This window comes from Anastrepha ludens, chromosome 2 (genome assembly GCF_028408465.1).
Source record: "Anastrepha ludens isolate Willacy chromosome 2, idAnaLude1.1, whole genome shotgun sequence".
Classification (NCBI taxonomy): domain Eukaryota; kingdom Metazoa; phylum Arthropoda; class Insecta; order Diptera; family Tephritidae; genus Anastrepha; species Anastrepha ludens.
Genome location: NC_071498.1, coordinates 130,750,374 through 130,775,486, shown reverse-complemented (window position 1 = coordinate 130,775,486; position 25,113 = coordinate 130,750,374). Strand labels below are relative to the sequence as shown.

Here is a 25,113-nt window from a genome sequence, read left to right as displayed (position 1 = left end):
AATTGTTCTTTGAAGGCATTTCTTTAGCTTCGCAGTATTTTTTATTATTATTATTATTATTTATTAAAATACCTATAATTAAAATTATAGATTAATCTAATATAAAAAAGCTCTAGCTACCAGGGCTATCGGCTTCCAGTATTTTTTGTTTCATGCTATTATAACTAATTCTCAAAACTATCAAGTAATTGTTTTTTTTTTTTCAAAACGTGGACATATTACAAGCACCTGTATAACAATGGGTTAACCACAAGGACCAGTGGTTTTAATGAATAATTTGTATTGTTTAATAAAAAATGCTGACAAAAAAGTTAGAATAATAAAACAAGCATGGTTCAAATTGCTATTGCGTCATGCTCGAGCTCACGTTCGAAAATATTCGATTAATGAGCATCGCACAGGTGTGCGGGTACCCGTTGCTCATACGCCCGGGCTGTTCGACAATGTGTGAACAGAGAGCTCTAATTTGAAAAGAGTGAAAAGTTGTCTCAAGCACACGTGGTTATAGTCAATGGCAGTCTTTCATATATATAACATTTTCATCAGTTGAATATCAATACATATATATATACAATATAAATATATATATATCTAGAAAGAATACAGTTTTATGTTCCTTGCAGAAATTTTCGCCGTTGCAAGATTTTTCGCGTTGGCGTTAGTAGGGCATTATATGTATAGTGCCAATACGTCACTCGTTAGAACGTTGTCTGACCTTAATTATTTCTCAAATTTTTTGGATTTGGACCTTTCTGGGGCCAAATAGGTATTTCAAATGCAATTAAAAAATGACTTTCTATGTAAGAAATCAAAATAATACCTTGCAAATATTTGTTATGTTAGTTTGCTAATTATTAAATTTCTTAAAATTTAATTAAAAATTCTATATATTTTAGCAATTTAATGGGTTCTTGTATTGATCATTTAATTTTACTACACTTTTTAATATTAAATATTGTAAATTTGTATTTTAGTTTTGAATTAAGATCTTAAATGCCTCTACTAAATTTTGTTAGACATAAATGAATAATTAAATAAATCAATAAATATATTTATACGTAAATGTATATGTATAAGTTATATGAGAATATAATTTCAAATCAGTTAATTAAAGCAAAGATGTTTGAAGATATACAAATTTTATTGCTTCAATTTGAAAATCCAATAGGTGCCTAATTCATTAATTATTAGAATAATAATCAGAAGTAGTCACAATTTACTATAATCAGGTTTCTAAGTGAAATTCGGTATATCATCTTCATATCCTTCCTTATCCAGCTTCTTTGGTGTTATTAAAGCGAGGACTGCCTTAGCTTAACTTCATCGAAACACTTTTTTTCATATACTACAAATCATAGTTCAGCTAGATATCACCAGCAATTTTACCAGGCTGCTGTGGTTGATAAGTACTTAATTGACGAATTTGTTGTTGCACAAGCATGCGCCTCAAGTGCTACTTACGAAAGTTAAGTTTGTTTTATGAATAGAGACGAAAACTACTTCTATCGCGGAATTATGAAATTGGCTCCAAATTGGAAAAAAAATTATTTGTAGCTAAATAGCGCACCATAATTATCTTAATTTTTTTGTCGACTTTACTTGATAAATATTTTTTCTCCACATATTTAGCTTCGACTTTAACACACTGTGACAGGTAGTGAGATTTTATTATTAGGTTGGAGGGAACAACAGATTTATTTTTGATACAATTTTTGCGCAAATGGTTTAAAAAGGTCGATCCTTAGCTCCTGGGCGAAGCTGCGACTACTAACATGCCTGTCAACTTCGTGATTTGATTGAGATTTTCGACGACGGGCCTTCCTGTGCGAGGTACATTTTTACATCATTCAATCATTTGGTTTCTGTACTTCCGAATAGTAGTCACGCACCAACTCATTCGTCTACGGTGGTCGTCCAAAAAACTCACCGAAAATGTCATAACTCCCAAAGAATACAAACACATTTCATCAATGTTGTGGTCATCGATTCGTTTGAAGCTTTTTTTTGTTCGAAATACGAAAAATTTTGTATTGGAGACGTTGCAAAATAAGGTCTTGAAGAAAATGACTTCGAACGATATTTATTCTTTCCTGCAAAAAACTGGCGTCGCTAGCGATATTATTGGATTTTAAGAATTAAGAATTTTATTTTTTTATGACTAATTCGTACGAAAACCCTCGAGTAAATTAACGCATTTCATTTGATAATCATCTGTACTTTATGTCTACTATTCGATAAAAAAAATGTTCTATAATTTGGCGTTGCGTGCCCGGAGATTCGAGGCTGGGCACTACCGAATGGTGGTCATGCACCAACCCCTCCGCCTACGACAGTCGCCGCATATAAGTATATCACTCCTTTATAAATTTTCGTTTTCTGCTGTATTTTCTAAATAGTTTTTCTCTACATAGATAGCCTAATCAAATTTTTCCTACAGAGTATTGACATTCATGTTACTGCTTCTTGTTATGCATGTGAATGCGGCTGTGCTGCTCAACCATAATGGCACGCGAAGCACACACGGAAATCCAATTTCAGTGTATTCCTTCCACATTTTCTATTTCCTTCATTACAGATTTTTTGTTTTTTCTCGTCTTTTTTGATTTTCATGCAAGCATAAATAAAACGTGTAATACATGTGTGTATGTGTGTGTGTATCCATCCTTTATGCGCTGCCAGCATGGCTAATTTCGAAATTCTTTTATGGGGGATGGTTGAGGAGTAAACCTTGGGTGTTAGATACTTTGCTTTCACTTTTATTTTATTTTCTACAACATATTTACTTTCGATTGATGTCACTTTTATTTTTTTTTACTTTTTTCTTTAAACTGTTCCCACAGTTTTGCGTTATATAGGGGAAGTAACTTTTTTTTTGGTTATTTTTTTATTTTGATTCTAATAACTTTGAATATTTTTATGTTATACTTTCTGCCTTTTTCGGCATAATTCTAATTAATTATTAGTCAGGGTCTTTGAGATAATCAACAAATAAGTGATCCCATTTTTCTAACCTAATTAAGGTATTAAGTGCGCAACTAAGTTCCTCTTCCTCTAAGTTGTCAATAGAGGCCGCCAGCAGTGTGTGCTAGTCGATTCTAACATAACTTAAACGTTATAAACCAAGCTTAGACATATGGTAAACAAACTGCTTCGACACATTAGTGATTTTGTTTTGGTATCATATACTTTTGGTTTTGTGAAAATCAGAATAATCGTCATTTGCGGGAAGTGTTGATTTTCCTCTTCCATTCGAAAAAAAAACGGCGGCTGAAGCGCATCGAGAGCTACAAAAAGTTTATGGAGATGCTGCTTTAAGGCCGGCGGGCCAATTAGATGTCCTAAATTCAGTAGTTTTCGCGAAGCGTTGTAGGATGAGAAAAAAAACAATTAGCCAAATGAAGTTTTGGGGATAGTTTAATATATATTTGAACTAAAAAAAAAAAATTTGTACAATCTCCAACAATATATTGTAAGCCGAGTTATCAATAGATTCCCAGAGCGCCTGTATCCAACTTTTGTACAAGATCCAACTTGCAATTTTCATCTGAAAACAAAAAATAAAAGATTATTAATTTTGATGTAATTATCTTCGATGTGAACTAAAAAAAACATCCAAAAACTTTTTTTAAGCGACTTTTTTACCCAGTTGAAGAGTGTTTTTTTTTCCTTGAAAAACCACTTTTTTTTCTACCTTTCCCAAAAATTCGAATTTTACGTGTTTCTCCCAATTTTCTTAGTTCGCATCGAAGATAATTACATCAAAACTAATAATCTTTTTTTTTTTTGTTTTCAGATGAAAATTGCAAGTTGGATCTTGTACAAAAGTTGGATACAGGCGCTCTGGGAATCTATTGATAACTCGGCTTACAATATATTGTTGGAGAATATACAAACTTTTTTTTTAGTTCAAATATATATTAAACTATCCCCAAAACTTCATTTGGCTAATTGTTTTTTTTCTCATCCTACAACGCTTCGCGAAAACTACTGAATTTAGGACATCTAATTGGCCCGCCGGCCTTAAGTGAAACAACGTGCCAAGATTGGTGCCGTCGCTTCAAAGACGGTGATTTTAATGTTGACGACCGTCCGCGTGAAGGAAGGCCAAAAATCTTCGAAGACGCTGAATTGGAGGCATTGCTCAATGAGGATCCATGTAGAACGCAAGAAGAGCTTGATTCAATATTAGGAGTTACCCGCCAATCCTTTTCCAATCGATTACATGCTTTGGGAATGATTCAGAAACAGGGGACTTGGGTTCCTTATGACTTAAAACCAAGGGATGTTGAACGTCGTTTTTTCGCCTGTGAACAACTGCTCCAGCGGCAAAAAAGGAAGGGGTTTCTTCATGGCATAGTGATGGGTGATGAAAAATGGATTCATTACAGCAATCGTCGCCTCCGCTGCATATTCACGCTGCAAAGGTTATGCTATGTATTTGGTGGGACCAAGTTGGTTTTATTTATTATGAACTGTTAAAACCAAGCAAAACCATCATTGAGGATCGGTATCGACTTCAATTGGATTCAATTCAGCCGCGCACTGCACTGCACAAAAAAATCAGCGACAAATCCATGTGTATGGATAAACTCAAAATGAATTTATGTTCACAGTATGCACACAACATTAGAATAAATAAAATCTTATTAATGCGTAATATTTTTTATTTTGAAAAAGGCTTAAATACGCGCAATCGCATCCAGCTCATTTGGCTTCCAGGACATAGAGGTATAACTGGGAAAGAGGTAGCGCGTGCATTGGCTAGACAGGTTGTGGCCTCAGTATTAATAATACTCGAGTCCTTCCTTGCCATGAGACAACACACCATCTAGGCGAAGCTAAGACTCATAATTCTCTCTAATAACAAACGGATTATGTTCATGGGCGATTTCACACCTCACTGCAAATTGCGCAGGTTTGTCTGCCTTGGATTGGGTCGAGGATGCAGGTATTGCCGACTTCCGCCTTTCGACTTTCTTCTTCTTTCTCTTTCTCCTCTTCCCGGCCGTTGGCACAGATCGCGTTTCGTTTCCGGAAGAGTGCAACGTTACAGAGGAATCCTCTGTTCTGCCACGCTTTCCCGTTTCCATTACAGGTGTCGAAGTGGACGGAGCTTGAGTACTTACCTTAGCTAATGCTTCAGCTTTCTTCACCTTCTGTCTTCTTCGTTTGATCTGCTTTGCGCATAGACCAGCACCTGGGTTCGAATCTCCAATGACTTCAGTCTTTTTACCGGTACTTACCTGATTCGCACCAGGTTTGATCATTGCCAAAGACTTACTGAGTACCAGAGATCCATCTGAGTCCTCTGAGAGATTGTCCGCCATTTCCACATCCTCCACAACTTGTTCAGTTGCTTCGGATCGTTTCGACAACGGTGTATCGCTCACACTCACTCGGCTCACTCGGCTCCGCCGTTCCGCGGATTGGTGGATACCCAATTCCTATATGGAGCTGCCCTCTTAGTTCGTGGTAAGTTAATCTCAATAACATGAGGTTAAATCACCACTTAAGCATCATCCCCGCGGCAAGGAGACCGACATGACAAAGAAAAGCTTACAAATAAATAAAATTTCAATTTCAATAAAATGATTTGGAATATTTTTACCTCATCTGCAAGCAAAAGGCAAAAATACCATACCACCGTGCAGTTTAATTTTCTTTACAAAAATACTCTTAAGCTGCCCAAAGTGTTAATTCATTGCTGATGTTTTGCTTATTTTAAACAAATATGCTATGCCTTTTTTCCAATTAACTCTGCTTGTACTTCCAAACCGCAAACCGAATCGTATTTTTAACGAAAACTTAATTCAAATTGAAATTATGTGCGATATATTCTTAATTTTTTCCAAAGTTTACCATGAAACACAGAATTATCTGTGCAACTAAGATTTTTTATGTTTTCAAACACTGACACTTTGGTTTACTCAGAATGAAACATACTTTACAGAAAATGACTTAAATGAAAACACTCTCTTGTGAAATTCTACAAAAAAGACTACCAAAACTCAAAATATGAAAAAAGCTGTGCACATTTCAGACTGGTTGCAAATTTGTTCCAAATATGCAAACTATTTTGGCATATGCCGTTATTGATTTAAAAAATGCCAAAATTTTTCTTTCCAGTGATATATTGTAATAAAACTTAAAAAGCTAAAAAATTCAAGAAACTAAAGCTTGTTTTGTAGGTGAGGCCAAGACAAATTAATTTTTATAAATAAGTTGAGAATTTTAGGATATTTTAAAATATGTAAATATAAGAACAATTCATGCGATAGGGTGCTAGGATATAAGGGTATATTCCTTTTTTAAATACGCAAGACTAAAAAAAAAACCAAAAAGGGCCTTTCAAAAGTGACGCCTAGATGTCAGTGGTTAATAATTTCTAGACATTACATCTTTTTTATTTCATCAATTGTCAAGTAAACAGATGTACAATTTTGTACGATTCAACAATGCGTTAAAATTATTGAAACTTATTATGAAAATTGTCGATCTTTAAGAACAACATATCGCAAAATTCTTGTTTGTTTGCCGATTGAGTCAACAGTTCAAAGGTTGGAGAAAAATTTTAAAGAAACTGGTTCTGTTGAAAATAGAAAAAGTACTGGCAGGCCAAAACCAGGATTTCATTTGGGAACAAACTTCAACATCGGTATCTTGATGTTCTCAAGTATTAGGCATTCACGAATAGACTGTTTGGCGGACGACCTGTAGACGACCTATTCTCATGAAATGATGACATTTTTCACACACCTTTTTTAAGAGCCTTTTTTTTGAATAAAAATGGTGAAACCTAAATTAATCTAAATTTGTACATGCTTTATTTTAAAACAACATTTAGGTGTGACTTTTGAAATACTCTCTGCTTATACGGGGACAGTATTGGGACAGCATTAAAATTTCTAAATCTCTCCAGCTGTTTACAACTTTTTCACGTTCACGTTCTTTGGTACTCTACCGATTTTGCTGAAAGTCTATGTACATATATATGTATATACTTAATATTCAATACCAATGTGCATGTCAACAAACAATGCCTTATAACTCCCGCAGGACATTTGTGCTGTAGCCAATCGACTAAAAAAAAAAAGCAAAAACAAGAGAAACCCTAAAAGCAACTGAAAACTAACACAGGGAGAAGTACTTCACATGCATTTGACTATGTGTATTTGTGTACAGATAACTGTTTACATATTTACAATGTGACACGCTTTTTTATATCGGTCACACAGCAATTTTATAAACAAGCGCGCGCGCAAAAACACGCATTTGTTTGTATGAGGGCTCTGTATAGAAACTAGGGCACTGTGAGCGTGTGTTTGTGAGTGTTTGCATTCCTTAGGAACGGTGAACGTTCGAACTAGGAAACGAGTGAGCCAAGAGACCGACCAACCGACTAGCCGACAAAACGACCGACAGACCAGAGGGCGAACAAACCAACGACCGATCAGCCGTCGCCGCAGTGTCTCAGCGTCTGCGTGTGAACAGCCTCGACACGTCAACCGCACGACACAAACACTCAGGCAGTTGGTGTTTTATGCTAATACAAATACAAAACTTTGTACGTATATATGTATGTACGAGTATAAGGAAATTTCTGCTTTGTTTAGAATGTAGCGAGAGCAGGAGTCTGCATAGATTTCTAAATGACAATGGCTTTCATTAAAATTATGCTCCACTCTTTTTAAATATGAAGAACAAAAAGAAAATTTCAACTATATTGGTAGAAATTTTCATACTCCTTAAAATGTAAAGTTCCTTATATGATAGTTTCACAGGGCGTATGATAAATATTTTAAATATTAATATATATATTTGCTAAAAAAAGACAACAAAATAAAATAAATAAATAAAATAAGAAAAAATATAGGGAGATAACGGTGTTTTGCCATTCGATACAGATGGCTAAATGCCGCAATTTTCCTTTAATGAGTTCCACACACAAACGATATCATATAAACAGTCATACTTGAAACTGTATGGCTGTGTTACACGGCGTATGTGGAACATTAAAATTCACAATAAAGCGCTAAATTCAGAAAAGATATTAAACCTGAATAAATTATTTTATGCTTGGAAATTAATGTGAAATAAATATCATTTAGCTCTTCATGGATGCCAATACAGTTATAGCGCCTGTAATAACGTCATTACATATATTAAGATTTAGATTAGCTACAGGGTGTATGATTAACTATTTGATACTCATTTCGGAGTACCTACAATAAATTTATATTTTTTGTTCGAAACAGAAAAGCGCATCATGAATAGACCATTTTCGTAGAACATAGTCATAGTCTAGCACGCTTATTTTTTTACAGTGGGGCAAAGCTTCAAAATTTTGGTCATAAAAATCAATGTTACGTGTAATAAGCCGACTTCTGAAACAAATATTATTACTAATATTTCATGATGAAATTAACAAGTATCATATCTAATATTTTAACCCACTAGATTTTCATTTTACGATCAATTTGACTCATTAAAAAAAACTCAAAAATGGCTCTTGGAAAAGTCCTACTAAAATGTTCTATGGAAACATTTGTTAGAAAATTTTAGTCCAGTTTACTAAAAACACATAAGTCGTCAAAACGAGTAAAATCATATAAAGTTTTAAAAAATGGTCAAAGGCAATTTGCAAAAACTCGAGAATGAGAGGCTTGCGTTTAACTAGGGCGTAACTGCGGCTCTACGCTGATTATATATTTCCAATAGAATCATTCCTATATCTTATTTCATCTTAATTTATTTTATCTTATTTTAATTCTTCTCAAATAGAAAACATATTTAACTTCACGAGCATCCATGCCTTTTTTAGAACAATTATTTTCCTTAGCTTATTACTGCGTAACTTTGTAATTTTGTTTTTCATTTATATATTTGTTGCTATTTTTTTATTTTTGAAATCTTTTCTTCGATAGAGTATAATTTTCTTACTAACTGCACAAGGTGGCGCAAAATTAATCAAACCATAGGGATGATTTATAATTTTTGCAAATAGCGTCATACGGCAGGAAGACCACAATCGACCAGGTAAATACGATACAAGGTGATATAAGAGAGCAACATCTTGACGATGTGACTACCCAGGATAGACGCAAGGAGGGCCGACCCCAAATGTTTGAAACTTGCGTGCCAGACAGCTTCATTTTACAAAGGGACAAGCAATGGAGCGCATATCGATAAAAAGCAAAATGATTTCTATTACTCAAATTATTTTTTGTATGATTAGTGATTTTTTATATGAAAATTGATTTCCATTACCCAAATTACGTTTTTTTTTTAGAAAAAAAATAAAAAAAAAAATTGGATGATAAATTGCAGCAACTCTAAAATCAAGATGGTGCAAGATTTCCATTACTCTACATGTTGTTTTTAATTAGTAAAAACGTTATTCAAAAACAAAAGAGGTTACGCTAAATGGGCCAAATTTCTTTTTAGCCGTATTTTAGTTTGTTTTAGCTTATTTTAAATTAATTACGTTCCAAATATTTTTGCATTAAGCTTAGTTGCACAAATTCTTTGGTTTCACAGGTTAAAAATAAAGTAATAAAATGAAAGAATGCTGGCTCCCACAACCTTTTTAGCACCCCAACTGTGGAAGCAGTTTAGGCAATATGCTTTTTATGCATATTTTAATCAGGTTTTATTGAAAAATACTACTGAAGAAAAATAAGTTCTTATATAAATATATATCCATTGGGCCAAAGTAAAGATTTCCATCACTCGAATTTATTGCATATCATATTAAATGCGCCAATTTTCTTTTTAACCGCATTTTAACTTTTTTGGGATATCTTAAATTAGTTTCTTAATTGCCTAATTCACCAATTCTTCGGTTTCGCATTCAAAAAAAAAAAAACATGTAAATGGAGAAGCTGGCTCCCTAAACTTTTTTAGCGCGTCATCTGTGTAAAAATTTTGGGCAATGTGCGCTTTTATACATATTTTCATCAGATTTTATTGAAAAATTCTACTGAATAAAAATAAGTTCTTTTTGTTTTGTTTTTTTTTTTTGTCCCTACCTCGACAAGATTTAGTCTTGCGTTGGTTTCGTTAATCTACTTTGATTTTGATTAGCTAGCCGCTACCAGTTCTAAGTAGCGGGAATGCCCACCTGTCGTTGCTTAGGAACAAGGAAGACCGCGCTTTACGTGGGATTCGAACCCACAATCTCTGGGATGGCAGGCCAGAGCACTTACGCTAAACTATCGAGGATATAACTTCTTACCTAGTATAAAATAAAAAATATTAAATATACTCTCAAAATATCTTTTCGGAGACTTGCGCTTGACCTCATGGTCGTTTGTGTGTTCTACTCTTCACAATACCTTATCCAGATTCATATCTGTAAAAAAGTATTGTTTATTTTATGGCCTTATGTTATTTAGGTGTGGAATTAACTGCTACTGGCCTTTATTTCGAACTCATTAGTTTGATGATTTGTTAAAAGCACCTCTGTAAAACCATCAAAATTTAAATTACATTTAAACTTATTTTCTATTAATTTATTTCATTTTACTACTCAAAACTCACTTTCGCAGTTTCTTAATTGACAATTGAAATTTTTAACTCGTAAGTGCAATCTGCTAGTCCATGATGCCGCACTACAAATGGAGCGGTCTCCTGCCTATGAATGAGAGCCGTTTTTTCTGAGTAGTTTTTCTCATGGCAGAAATGCCAGGTTGTCAAGAGCGATCGCTGTATGCAAAAGGTTTTTTATAGTTTGAAGTTTACAAAATATTTTGAACCTGATACTTACCGATACGAATTGTAGTCATGCCCAAACCCTATCGGCTACGACGTAACTGGATGCGCAAAATCATTAACAAACATTTTTGCGCTAACGGTTTAAAACTTTTTTATGGCCGATCTTTAGCTCCTGGGCGATACTACGGCCACTAACAGGCGGTCAACTTCGATTAGTTCTGTGATTTGATCGGCATTCTCGACATTATCGACATTTTGTTTGACATCAAAAATGCCTCAACGGAACGGACGAAACTAAAATTGCACGTAATTAGTTGTTACAGTATCGGCACCATGAATTCTATTCACAATTTCAGACGCCTGGCTTGCATCTGACCTTTTCTTTTTCCCCAAACTAATATATAATATAAAATAATTTTAAAATTTACTACATTTCTATTTAGTTTCAATGAGAGTGTTACGTCAGCATTTTCTAATGAATTTATTTTTAAATTGAAATCTTTTAATACAATTTTGTTACCTTAATTTGTTGTGGCGAGTAGTGAAAACCAAAAGGTTTGAAGCGTAGAGTTCTAAAAATGTTCAGTTTTAGAATTATTTGTCAGTTAAATAAAGAATAACAGATACATATTTATGTTAAAATGTGTATTCCTTATTTAACTACAAGGCGGTGCAAAATTAATCATCCAGTTTTGTTTTTGGATAACTTTTTTACAAGTAAAAAACAAAATTATTTAAGTGTCCACCACTCTTAGGTGATGGACCTTTACGCGCTCCATTGCTTGTCCGTTTGCATACCGCAGTTGTCCAGTTCTCAAGTGTCAAATATGATTCACAAAAGACGACATTTACTAAAATTATAAATCTTTCCGATAGGGTGATTAATGTTGCGCCACTTTGTAGAAGAAGCGAGACTGAAGTGAAATGTTGAAGGGCATCTTCTAACACTGGATAACGCAGGAGAGCATAAATACAAAGATTTTAAATTTCTTGGAAATTATATTAGTATATTTTTTCTATTTGATTCATTTATTTTGTATATCCCTCATCCAAAAAAAATTTCGGCATACTTTGTGGGCAAAAAGTAAGGTGAATTTGGTTGTAAAATGAAATATCTTTATTTATTCTTGTAAATCAATTTCATCCCCTTCAAAATAATCCGCTCTCGATGAAATACACTGATGCCAACGATTTTTCCAATCCCCGAAACATGCCAAATAGTCCATTTCCGCTATAGCCATCAACACCTTCTTCGATTCAGCTTTTATCTCCTCAACCGACTCGAAACGCGTTCCCCGGAGTGGTCTCTTAAGTTTTGGGAATAGCCAGAAGTCACACGGAGCCAAATCAGGCGAATACGGTGGTTGCGGAACGATATGCGTGGATTTTTTGGCGACATGGTTACGAAGAACGAGTGCAGTGTGAGATGGTGCATTATCGTGATGCAAAAACCAAGAGTTGTTGGCCCATAATTCTGGCCTTTTTAGACGAATTGCTTCACGTAAACGACGCATAACGCTTAAATAATATTTCTTATTAACAGTTTGGCCAGGTGGAAGGAATTCATAGTGCACCACACCACGAAAATCGAAAAAACTGTCATCATGACCTTTATTTTTGAACGACTTTGACGTGCTCTTTTCGGTCTGGCCTCGCCTTTAGCTCGATATTCGCTTGATTGGTCGGCTGTTTCAGTGTCGTAAGCATAAATCCAAGTCTCATCTCCCGTAATGATGCATTTGAGCTTGTCCTGATAGTCTGAAAGCATTGTTTCACACACATCAATGCCACGACTTTTTTCCAAGGAATTGAGAGTTTTCGGTACCAAACGAGATTTGACTTTTCGTAGGCCCAAATGGTCTTTCAAAATGGTTTTCACAGATCCTTCTGATACTCCGATCATATCAGTAAGGTCCTTAACAGTCAACCGACGATTTTTGAGCACTAACTCTTTCACTTTATTGACGTGTTGGTCATCTGTTGACGTCGATGGTCGTCCGGAGCGCTCCAAGTCATCAACACGTTCTCGACTCCCTTTGAAATATTTGTACCACTTATAAACATTTTTCTGCGACATGGTCGAATTACCAAATGCCTTCTGCAACATGCTAAACGTTTCCGCAGCCGAAATTTCATTCCGCAAACAAAATTTGAAGGCACATCTCTGCTCAATCAAATCAGACATTGTAAAAATCGAAAAATGCACTCTTGGTCGTTTGGTAAACACAAGCGTAAATATATTACTGATAATGACATTCACATGAAAGTTGGCCCAGATGTTATTAACAGTGCTGCCAACTCTTGAAAAAAATTACTAGAACGAAATTTTAATACCGCGAAGTTTGACAAATAAATTCACCTTACTTTTTGCCCACAGGTAAAATTTGATCAAAGAAATTCTTCTTCTAAGACTAATTGACATTTAAAGAATAACTAGTCTCAATACTGCTCCAAAAAAATATGCAGCAATGAGTACTCCTTCAAATCACTTTGTTGTCAGCGGAACGAAAATGTGTTTAATTTTTCATTTGTTTGCTATTCCTTTCCACCTCTATTGCTTTATTCCTGTATCTTTTTAAATTTGTTTTTGTAGTTACACGAGTGAGTGTACATTTGTTGGAGCTTGAAAGCTTTTTCGGAATATGAGCGGCATAGCATGCCCGAGAGCGGCGAGTAATTATACACAGTTAGAACGTGCGACGAACGCTAGCGAAGTGCACGTGCAAGTGTAAACGAAAAACCAGCGATAAAGGATAACAATGTGGGGATAAACAATGAAACAGTAGCAGTTTTCGCGTGCGACAGACACAACGAACGAACGGGAAAAATAAATACGAATTTTTTCGCTAAAGCAAACGTGAATTGCAAAGGGGCACACATACAAACATATTAGGCTAAAGTGCGGTTCAAAGTGATAAACAATAAAAATAACAACAAAATGAAAATATATTGAAGATATTGAATGCAGATGAAAGAGAAAAAGTTTATTACAAAATAAGCAACAACAAAGTAGAGAAGTGCTGAAGGTTTTTTTTAATAGTTTTTGTATTTTTTGTGAGTTGTGGAATAATAGTGTTTTTTCTTTTCCATTTGCAGTGCTAATTTTACACCGTGAAAGGGGCAATGGAAAATTTCTAATGTGAAGAAGCAGAAAAAATCAGTGGCAAATTTAAAATAAACATTGAAATATGCAAAGTACAGTGAATTTGTGAATAAAGGCAGAAAAAGGAAAAACAAATAAAACAACAACAACCAAAAAACTTCGTTTTGACTGCAAGCGAATTCAGGCAGCAAAGGTAGAAATAATAAATGGTGCAGCAAAAACTACAACAACCACAAAACGTACGAAATAACATTACGCACAAGCAAATTGCAAATTGCAGTGTATTAACAACAACTAAAGTAGAAAATAAAGAAAGTGTAAAGGAAGATTTCATAGCAATACCAGTTACAAAGGAAACAAGTTTATAAAAAAAGTTATTAAATATTTACGCGTATAAAGTAAACTCGTGCTTGACGTTTAAATAAATTCTAAATACCAATATACTACTAGTACTACTACAACTACTATTACTACTATAACTACTCATACAAACAAAATATATATGTATATAACCAAATAAACTTATCGCACTGAGGAAGTGCCGCGTATTCATTAGCTGTCAGTGGAAAATCAACAAATTACGGCCATCATCATTCGCACATTTCTGCACTTTCAAAGGACAACCGCATATTGCAACTAAAATATTCGCCGCAATTGAAGTTCAATAACCCATTCTGCACGATGTTATAATTGTACGGGTGTTATTGTACATTTGCGCAAGTGCGCAACCCCAAAAAACCGCTTCTGCTGAAACATGCAAAATTTCATAGTGTGAATGTTGGCAACGCTGGCGTGCCTCGGTGGTTTTGCCTGCATTAGGACTAGGTAAGTGCAAAAATGATAAACATATTAATAGATTTTTATAATGGGATATAAAAAACAAACTTCGTCATAGACAGAAATTGTAAAAAATGCAAGTGAAGATTTGAGAGCTACTTTCATATTTGAGAAATAAGCAAAAATTTAAGTATCAAATAATTTTTTTGTTTTTTTTTCCTTGCTCACTCCACCCGGAAGCATAGGGCTCTTACAAGACTCAGTCTTGCGTTGTTTTCCAGTCCTAAATAGTGGGAATGCCCACCTGTCGTTGCTTAGGAACAACGCCTTCTAACTGTTTAGAGCGCCATCTGTGTTTCACATGTTTCTGCCAGAAGAATCACGCAGATGGTTGAAGGCTTTGCTAAATTTGGTGTGTCTGCGCTATTACCGCGATTGCTCGCTTCCGCTTGCTGGCGCCACTAATGCAATGTGTAACTTTTTTTTTATAAACTAGGAAAGTAAGTTAGTTTGGAAAAGTGCGAGGACCGTGCCTTTCGTAGGATCCGAACCCACAACCTCTGGGATGGCAGGCTAGTGCACTTACGCTAGACTACCGAGGCCGGAATCACAGGATAGTGCTAAAATTGCAGAAGTAAAAACAACTGTTTTTGTATGTAAATAATAATTTTATTTAGTTTTGGAAGTTCCAAAAAACTTCAAAAGTCCTACTTGGAAACTGATGATGAATTAAAAAATGACTTCAACAAAAATTAAATATAGTTTAATATTTTCATTAATCCCAAGGTTTTTCTCCTGAAAGTTCAGCGCAGACCACAAATCATTTAGAACTTGTTTTTACTTTCGAAATTATTTGTTGGCTAAACCAGGTACCAGGCACAGGCAAAAGTTCATGAAGATGACTTCTAATTGTAGTTAACTTTATACGGCTAAGAATATATTGTAGAAGTTCGCAAGGTACCCTCCTTCATATTATGAATTTTATACCATTAAAAATAGTTGGTTGTCGTTTCGAGTTTTTTGCACATTTACTTCACCGTTTAAGCTTAAAAGCTTGATGTTGACATGCTGTGGCAGTGTTGTTGTTTTAACGCCAATTGCCAAACTTATTGTTTAGTATTCAGTAACTAACGACAAATCCGACATCGACGGCCTTGGCCAATCTACCAACACTCTCAAAGTCTGCACATCTGTCGAAAAATTGAAATATCTAATCCGATGTAGTCGCGGTTGGCATTTGATCGGTATGATATTTCAAAAATAATAAAACAAAACAAATGAAAAAATAATTTCATTAATAAATCTCACAAACTTTGGTTTATACCAATTGAAACCAACATTTTCTATTAGCGTCTATTTTAACAAACATACTAAAAATCACAATTTTTGCCCATAGGTTTTATTATTATTTCCTAAGAAGGCGACTTGTGGCCTCCTTAACGGATCACGGAACGTCAATGCAATTCGCTATCTTGGCGTTTTGAAGCATTTGTTGCACCACATTCGTCGGATTCGCCCTGAATACGGCGAGGGAGGAAGCTGGCGCTTATTGCATGATAATGCACCATCCCATCGACCCACTCTTGTGACTGATTTTTTGACTCGAAATCGCATTTTAACCATCAATCATTCGCCTGATATGGCTCCCTGTGCTCAAAGCTGTGCAGTTTCATACACACCAGCAATTAAGATTATATAGATCAGACTGGAGGGCGACGCCATCAAGCTTACGTTTTATTGTTGAATTAGGTTGAGTTAGGTTTGGTTGACCTGGCTGGCTGAAAGCCATTACAAAAAACCATTGGTTCTTAGTGGCACCAGATGGAGCTTGACCCTTACGTTTCCTTGTAGTAGGCTTCTTGTAATAAGCTTCCGTCTTTTGCGAATCTAAGTAAGCTCTGAAGCTCTAAACCCGAGAGACATTCTAACCTCTCATATTGTAGAGCTCCTAATCATTTGGATTCTAGCTAATGCAGGGCAAGAACATAGAAGGTGTTCTTGAGTTTCTCTCTCTTCTGGTTCATTGCAAAATCTGCAGCTATCATTGTTTGCAAATTCCGTGTTTTCATGTCCCCAGCGATGTCATTGTTAAGGTGTCAGTATGCCATTGTAAAGGTTTCAGTGTTTCATTGTCATATTTAAAGGTTTCAGTATGTCGTTTTCTTGTTCGAATTATATGTAAACAGCGCTTTAGGCAATCTCATCTACAATTTCATCGCCGTTATGTCCGGGTACCCAATAGATGTGTAACCGTCTGTCTGCGGCTAGTCCCTCTATGGCTTTTCTAATCCTAAATATGTTTTTAGATGAAATTTTATATGAGTTTAGTGCCTTTGTTGCCGCTTGACTGTCAATGTATATACCTATTTATGTTAGAATTGCTCGATGTCTTTGCTAGTGCTATTTCTGCAGCCTTTCCTACCCCAATGACTTCTGCTTGAAAAATACTGCAGTGGTCCGGGAGCTTTTTTTGTCGGGACAGACTAACAGGTACAGTACTCAGACACAATGAAATCCATTGTACTGCACTCGGATTCCCTTTTTAATTTTCTTTAAATCTACTCGACCTCCGAAGACCTCCAAGGTGGTCGCTTCTTAATACATCAGTTCCAAAGACCTCAAGCCTGATTCGAGCGAAGGCGGGGCAGACGCACAGAAATTGGTCCGCCGGCTCATCCTCCTCTCCACATGCAGAGCAGAGTGCAATGTCTGAGATGCCCATCTTTTCCATGTGTTTTGCCCATAGTGGCCCATCATCAATCCAACCAGCCTCCTACAGTCTCTTAGTGCCTCTGCTTAGTGACAGGAGAAACTGCGACAGTCGGTCGGACATGACAGGTAACATCAGTACATCAGTTTTGTCCATCTGCAGCCTCTCTCAGCTCGCTTTTGGGTTAGAGTAATCCGTTTGCTAACCGTGGCTTTGACGGCTGCAGAAGGGAGTGGCGAACGGGCTCCGGGCCAAGGAAGTTGGCCTCAGGGCTCATTCTGGCTAAAGAGTCAGAGATCTCGTTATCCACCATACCCACTTAGCATCAGGTTATTATGTCTACCGACATAGTTCAGCCTGGATTTACAGGACTCGACTACCCTTGAAGTGGTCTCCCCCAACCTTAATTGGCCGCCTGATGTATAGCTCTGCGTAATAAATCCCTGCACTTATTCTGTCCATCATTTTCGAGCCGTCAGTAAATATATTAAGCGCATTGGCGCTAGGTTTCATGCCTCTTTTCCACCCCTCATTTCATCTATTGTTGTTCGAAATCTCTTCCCCCAATTGTATTTTGGAGTCATATAATCCGTATTGGTCCGATAACTCATACCTATTGAGCATTGTCCCAGTATTTTAGAGGTAAATTCACTCGTTGCCTTAAGTCTTGTGGCAGATCTAGCTGCTAGACCTCCTGCCGCAATGTCAATCGGTGATAGGTTGAGTATTTTTTCAAGTGCTGCCGTAGGAGTAATTTTAATTGCCCAGTAGTGGAGAATGAACCAAGACGTTGAATACTTTCCATAGGTGTTTTGTGTGTCGTTTTTCCAATGCAGTCATCACCTTTAGAGAACCATAGAGTAATATTGGCTTGCTGAATTAATCTTTAATCATTTTTAGATCATGAGTATGTAATTGAAATTTGACAAACGAGAACCATTAATAAAGAGTACTAATATCAACGGCTTCAAGGTACTTTCTTTTGATGAAAGAAGAGTGTGCTTTAAGTGTTTCCAAAAGTCTCGCTTTATTATTCAATTTCTGTCTATGACGCTAACCTCAAAATTTTAATGTTACATATACATTCACATACATGCATTTATTTATAGATATTTCAGTATGTATACGTATCCATTTTTTCCCATTTGATTTATAGCATCCATGTTATTGATAAAATATAATTTCCTTTAATTTGTTTTATATATTAATAACTTATTTTCTTCCGAAACCTGACATCATTCACGGTGAAGCTGTCAGTTCCTATCGAAAAAATGCTATCTTGACTAATTATCAATAGCAAGCGAGCTTAATTAATTACAAAGAAATAATACAAATGGTTTATTGGTGTCCGAATTGTCATGATGCCTCAGTCATACCTCCATTCTCCACACAGGTAACTCGACTAATGGATAAGGATAACTCAATAACAAAAACTAAAAATATTGTACAAAGACATTTATTATACGCATTCGAATTTGCTAGAGCGCCCATTAACAGCGTTGTATTTCATTGTACTCGTACGCATTCAAGAGTTCATAAATATGCGCCTTCCTCTAATAGTTTATCGTTGCACAGAAAGTATAAATGTTGAATGTTATTACATTTTTATGACTGCTACTCCTATTCACTCTCATTATGCAACCCAAAAACGGGTGACCTTTTCATTGAAGGTCAAGACAATTTATTGTTTATTGATGATTAGGACAAACGACATTTGACCAACGACGATTGTCAAACATTTGAAAAATATGTACTTGAGTGCACAATACATAAACGATGCACGTATGTATATGTTTGTGTGTTTGTAATCCCATGCAAATGCGAAAAGAAATCAAATGTTAGTTGACAGCCTATTAAATTTTTGTAGTAGCACATCCTTTAGTTGGGGCAGAGCAGAGCGGTGAGGGGTCTCAACTGCGAAACGGTCATTTATGGGCATTTGCTGTGCGCCAATGAAAGAAACCCCATTTACCAGAAAATCAATTGAATTGATTTACCACGACGATTTGGAGTGATGGCGATTGTTTTCGTGCTTTTGAGTTGGCGTTCGGTGGTGTGGGTGCACACGAAATGACAAAATGACACTGCATTAAGCGGAATGTCAGTGAAATGGCAGGTTAAAGGCTTAAATCGATTTTTTACAACCTATTACAACGCGCCCTCGCACTCACACAGCTGCAAGCAGTAAGTACGTGCACGCATCACCTCACGCGCTATTTCACTTTCTTACACGAATAATGTGTGCGAGTGTGTGTGGTTGTATGTATGTTCGTTAATTTATATGCTTTGTTAGGCAATGACGACAATTCGTCTGGAAAATGTCAATCGCTAGATAAAGACGAAAGTCTGTGTGAACGAGTGTACGAACTAATGGGCGAGGAGGTAATGCAAGAATTAGGTCAGCATTGCCGTGTAAAGTATTCATAAATACGAACGAACTAAGTATAAAATAAAATAAAATATAAACTGATCAGAAGGTATTTGGAGGTTTACGGTATTTCTACAGTTACACGAGTTCTTATGAGTACTTGTTTGCTACCTGAAACTGGCCATAAAATCGTTTTGAGCCTATCGGATTAAAGTAAAGAAAAAATTGTATTTTTTGATTGGAAACAGATTCATGAAAAATTAGGTCAAATAGTTTTATGGAAGGAATCTAGGAAAAATATATATTATTTTTCACCATAAAAATAATGACAATCACACGGTTGAAAAAAATAGGAGAGGGTAGTCAGGCGCAAAATTAATCATCTAATATTGTTTTTGAATAACTTTTTACTAAATAAAAAAATTATTTTGCTGTCTGGTTCACAAGTGTAAAATACGCCTTAAGTACGATGCCATTTGCAAAAAGTATAAATCTTCCCGTAGGGGGTAATTGCAATTTACGAGACTCCAATGTAAGATTTTTAAAAGATTTTGAACGTACTGAATCCAATTCAAGGATCATAACTGCTTTGGTTATATTCCAATCTAAAGGTATGAGTACGAGTTGTGCTCAAAAAGTATCGCGAATTTTGGGGTTTTTCAAAAATTATTTATTTATTCATTAATATCTATTTTGTCCCCTTCAAAGTAGTCCCCATTAGATTAGATATCATGCACTTGTGCCAACATTTTTAACAATCTTCGAAGCACTTCAAAAAATCAGTTATTTTTCTTGTTCAGCTCCTCCTTCGATGCCGTCTTTATCTTGTCAATCGTAGCGTGCCGTCGTCCTTTCATAGGCCACAGGGAGCCAGATCTGGGGAATACGGTGGCTGTGGCATCATTAGTGTGTTGTTTTTGGCCAAAAAGTCGCGCACAAGCAACGATGTGTGAGCAGTGGCGTTATCGTGATGCAAGAGCGAATTTTTGTTCTTCCACAAATCCGGGCGTTTCTAACGGATTGCTTTGCGCAAACTGCGCATAACTTGCAGGTAATATTCCCTATTGACCGTTTTACCCTGTGGCAAGAACTCATGATGCACAACGCCCGTGCAATCGAAGAAAACGGTAAGCAAAACTTTTACACTCGACCGAACTTGGTGCGCCTTTTTCGGTCTTTGTTCGTGCGGCAGCTTCCATTGTGATGATTGAGCTTTGGTTTCCACGTCATAACCATAAACCCACGAGTCGTCAACAATTATGACCCTCTGGAGAAAATTTGGGTTGTCGCGGACAGAGTCCAACATCTTATTAGGAATGTTCATGCGATGCTGCTTTTGGTCGAAATTGCCATCAAATGCAAATGAAATCAAACAGTTGACAAGTATGTTACTCGGAGAAAACCAAATTGCAAACCAAATGGCGATGGAAGTAGACTCCATAAATATGGTTGCTGGTCCGCATACGGAACTACGTGTCGCAGAAAAATCTTTAAGATGCTATCTAAATAGTATCCACTGAGCTTTGCACCGAAGGGTGATCTTATACGCAAAGTTTCATTTTGAAGGAAATTTGATGTCAAATTTCCATTCTGTGAACAATGCAGTAATTTAGAGTGGATTCAAAGAATGAAATAGGTTCTGGAGCCGGATGGTACTTAAATGGTAGTAATAAGTACCATAACGCTACGGGAGGAATGGCAACTGTTTTCTAAGTGGAAATTCTTGCCATTTTGAAAGTTGCAGAATGAATAACTGAGAGGAGATAGAGCGGGAAACAGATTGGAGCCTTTAGTGATAGTCAGGCTGCACTGAAGGCCTTGGAGGTCAAAACCCAATCCTCAAGGATTGTTCAAGAATGTAAGAAGAAGCGTAATTCTGTTGCAAGACGGAATAAGCTTGTACTTGTATGGGTTGAAGGGTACCACGGTGTTCAAGGAAATGAAATTGCCAATGAATTGATCCATTACGGATCAGTGGTTAACCCACATGTACCAGAGCCACTAATCGGAATAAGATAGAAAAGACTGCGCTTCATGATCGGTATTATTACAGGATATAATGCATGGGGTCAGTACATGACCACCATTGGAATCACTGAGAACCCGATTTGCCTGTCTTGCTTAGAGGAAGCGGATAGCACTGCGCATTTTCTCTGTTAGTATCCTGCCTTAACCCATTTTTTTATGGTTTTTAATAATGTTGGAAAAGTATAAAAAAATAAAAAAATCGTGGACTTACAGGCCGGCGGAGTGGCGGCTACATATGAAACGGTGCTCCATGGTTGACATGATTCCACCCTTGTAGTGATCTAAAACAATAAATTAAAATTAATTCTTCACTAGTTAGGATTTCGCTATCGGATTACGCCAAATCAAAGAAAAAAAATCACAAAATGGTGTCAACTTGAAAAAAAAAAAAATTGTTTACCCCCTTTTTTTACATTTTCAAAATTTTTAAAAATACTTCAAACTTAAATTTTTCAAAATCCGAGGGAGGCGCGATAGACAGATGTATTATATAATAAAAAAATTCTTATCGAACTTCAAACCGATCGTTCAAGTAGAACTTGAGATATCATGACTACCATCTCAAAAAAATGAGTTTTGAGAAAATCGCGTTTGAAGTTTTAATTTAGATCATAATATTTACTACTCACTCCCTCTGGATATATATATATATTTCCAGGTACATATTTATTATAGAAGCATACAGTATGTAAATATGTATAGAATAAATAAAGGTTGTGTGCAATACAAACAATTTTCTGGAAAGAACGAGTCCTCAAGTCGTCCGGTAACATCTGTCGTTCATTGTGCGATTCGCTCCACTCGGCCGGCTTAGATGCCACGTCACAAAATCCGCGGTATCTCCGAAAATAATTCGAATTTTGAAAAATCCGTTAAAGGGCATATTTTTGAAGGTCTAACCTTGAAAATATGCAAAAATAATCAATCTTTTCAAATTTCTAGGCCAGAACCTCCCCTTAAGGCAAGCCTTTTCGTGGCAGAAAAGCAACTCGAGCCTCACCATTGTCGGCGAAGAAGCAATAGTTTGTGTTCGCAGCAGGGTTTCAAATTAGCAGTTACACTCTGCTGCTTGATATTTAATTTTTCTTTCTTCAAGTTGTCTGGTTTGAATCTTTAAAGCTCTACTGGTTTTATTCTAATGCCAATCTGCTCTAGGTTTCTATTTGGGAAATAAATAATAATTAAATAAATAATAAATAAAATAATTAAACCATTTAACTGAAAGCTAAAATTAGTAAAAATATTATTATGAATTAATTCTCCATCTTCTCCGTTGTCTTTCCTTCTTTCCATTATTTTACATAAGGGGACATAAAACTTAATTAATAATTAAAAATTTAAATTCCTGGGCCTGCACTAATTGTCAAATATTCTTTTGTAATTCAACCCCATTGAATCGAGTTTTCTCGAAAATATCTTACGAATGATAAAATATATAGTCTCTCTTGAATTAAAAAGTTTGCCTTGCAACACCAGGCATTTGTGTAAAAATTTGGGGTCTTAGCAGTTGATTTTTCAATTTTAGTTCACTTCCACCATCATAATATGATGTCCAAAACTTAACCGCTTTCGTGATATTATATTTTAAATATTATTGTATTTCAAAAAAAAAAAAAAAATATTTTGCTGTACGTCCACTTTTTTAAATATTAGTTCAAGGTCCCATTTTTTTATATTTTTTGTTAAAGGGTATGGCAGTTAAAAATCATCAATAAAATATTAACCCAGTTGCTTGATAAAATTTTGATTTTATGAGTTTTCACTAAGTGTTTCCTGCCGTAAACAGATTTTGTGTAAAAAAAAGTATTTAATAATATTGCCTTTACATATCTAAGACAACTTTCTTGGTCACCCTCTATAATATATATACTAGTTGATGCCCGCAGCTGCGCTTGCAAAGCCATGAATTCCTCTTTTTTGCGATAATGGTTTTCATCTAATGTGCCTTCAAAAAGTAGATGGACATATTCTAAGACAATTTTAATACTTGCGCTATTTAAAATAATTTATTTATCTGTACTGTTGTTTACCATTTTCGTCTTAAAAGTTTCATAAATAATTTTAATTAAAATTTGTTTGTTCTTTTGAGCATAATATGTTTGGTACTCATATCCTAACCTCTAATTACGTTTTATTATTAATTTAATTAATTCCTATTTTACTTTCCTAATTTTGTTTCTTTAATATTAGATGCCAAGGACGCATGAAATTATTATTGCATTAATTCCGTATACCTTTACCTTGACACATGTATATTTATTTTCATACAATTAAAGTAGGTGGCAACGCCAGCTAGACATTTTTTTAAGTCAAAATTAAAAATAAGTTTCTTCTGATATTCATATTTCAGTATTAAAATGAAATTTGTCATAAGCTGACATTATTGAAATTCAAATCATGTGGCAGCACCAAAGGAAAATACTTGTGCATAAAAATTTGTGTAAACACTTTTCATTTGATATTTGATATCATACATATATTTTAATATTCATGTGAAATTTATGACAAGTGCAATAAAATTCAGGTGGCAACGCTATAGAAATAAATTTTTCGGATGCATGTTTTTGAAAAATATAAGGTTTTTGTCTGTGTTTTAATAAATTACTTTTGTTTTAATACAAACAGATGGGACCACCCTGCTAAAATAAGTGTTACACGCCAACTATATACGACCAATAGGCTTTCTAACGGTTTAAAAAATTAATAGTCTGGGCATTAGTTTTCGAGTGATAAGTTAGGTTAGGTTAGTCAGGTTGCTTGTCTAAGAAAAGAAACTCGGTGGCCCTAAAGCCCATTGTGATACCTGCTTAAGTGCTTAAACCACTTAGATCTTTTTAAGAAGGTATTTTTTTTGTCAGGACAGAACTAGACAACACTCAGACACAATTAAACCCATTTTCCCTTTTTAATTTTATTTAAATCTACTCCACCTCCGAAAAAATCTGAGTAGATCTTGTGGTGGCAAGGAGCCGAGGTGGTCGCTTCTTAACACATCAGTGCCAAAGATCTCAAGCCTGATTCGAGCGAAGTCTGCGCAAATGCACAGAAAGTGGTCCGTCGCACTGTCTGAGATGCCTACCTTTTCCATGTGCTTTGTCCATAGAAAGTCGCCCGACGTCAGCCCAACCAGCCTCCTACAGTCCCCTCTACTTAGTGATAAGATGAACTGCGACAGTCGGTCGGACATAACAGGTCGTCTCTGTTTTGTCCAACAACAGCCTCTCTCAGCCTGCCAAGCTCGCTTGTGGATTAGAGTAACCCGTTTGCTAACCGTGGCTTTGATGGCTGCAGAAGGGAATGTCATTCTGGCTAAAGAGTCAGAGATCTTGTTACCTGGGATACCCACGTATCCCGGGACCCATGTTAGCATCAGGCTATTATGTCTACCGACATAGTTCAGCCTGGATTTACAGG

The 25,113-nt window shown here is 35.7% G+C and overlaps 1 protein-coding gene across 19 annotated transcripts in view; it reads left to right on the top strand.

Annotated features, from left to right (window-relative positions):
- Window positions 1-25,113, top strand: part of LOC128855325 (calcium-activated potassium channel slowpoke) — a 307,274-nt gene that overhangs the window by 5,874 nt on the left and 276,287 nt on the right. For 16 of the 19 annotated variants that reach the window (XM_054090145.1, XM_054090144.1, XM_054090139.1 and 13 more), the window contains exons 2-3: window positions 13,810-14,641; window positions 18,554-18,696. In XM_054090145.1, the coding sequence (XP_053946120.1) occupies window positions 18,637-18,696 (60 nt within the window). In that variant the 5' untranslated portion in view covers window positions 13,810-14,641; window positions 18,554-18,636. Of the gene's footprint in view, window positions 1-13,470; window positions 13,723-13,809; window positions 14,642-18,553; window positions 18,697-25,113 lie in introns of those variants that run through there. The other 3 variants (XM_054090149.1, XM_054090146.1, XM_054090151.1) reach the window with 3 other exon arrangements.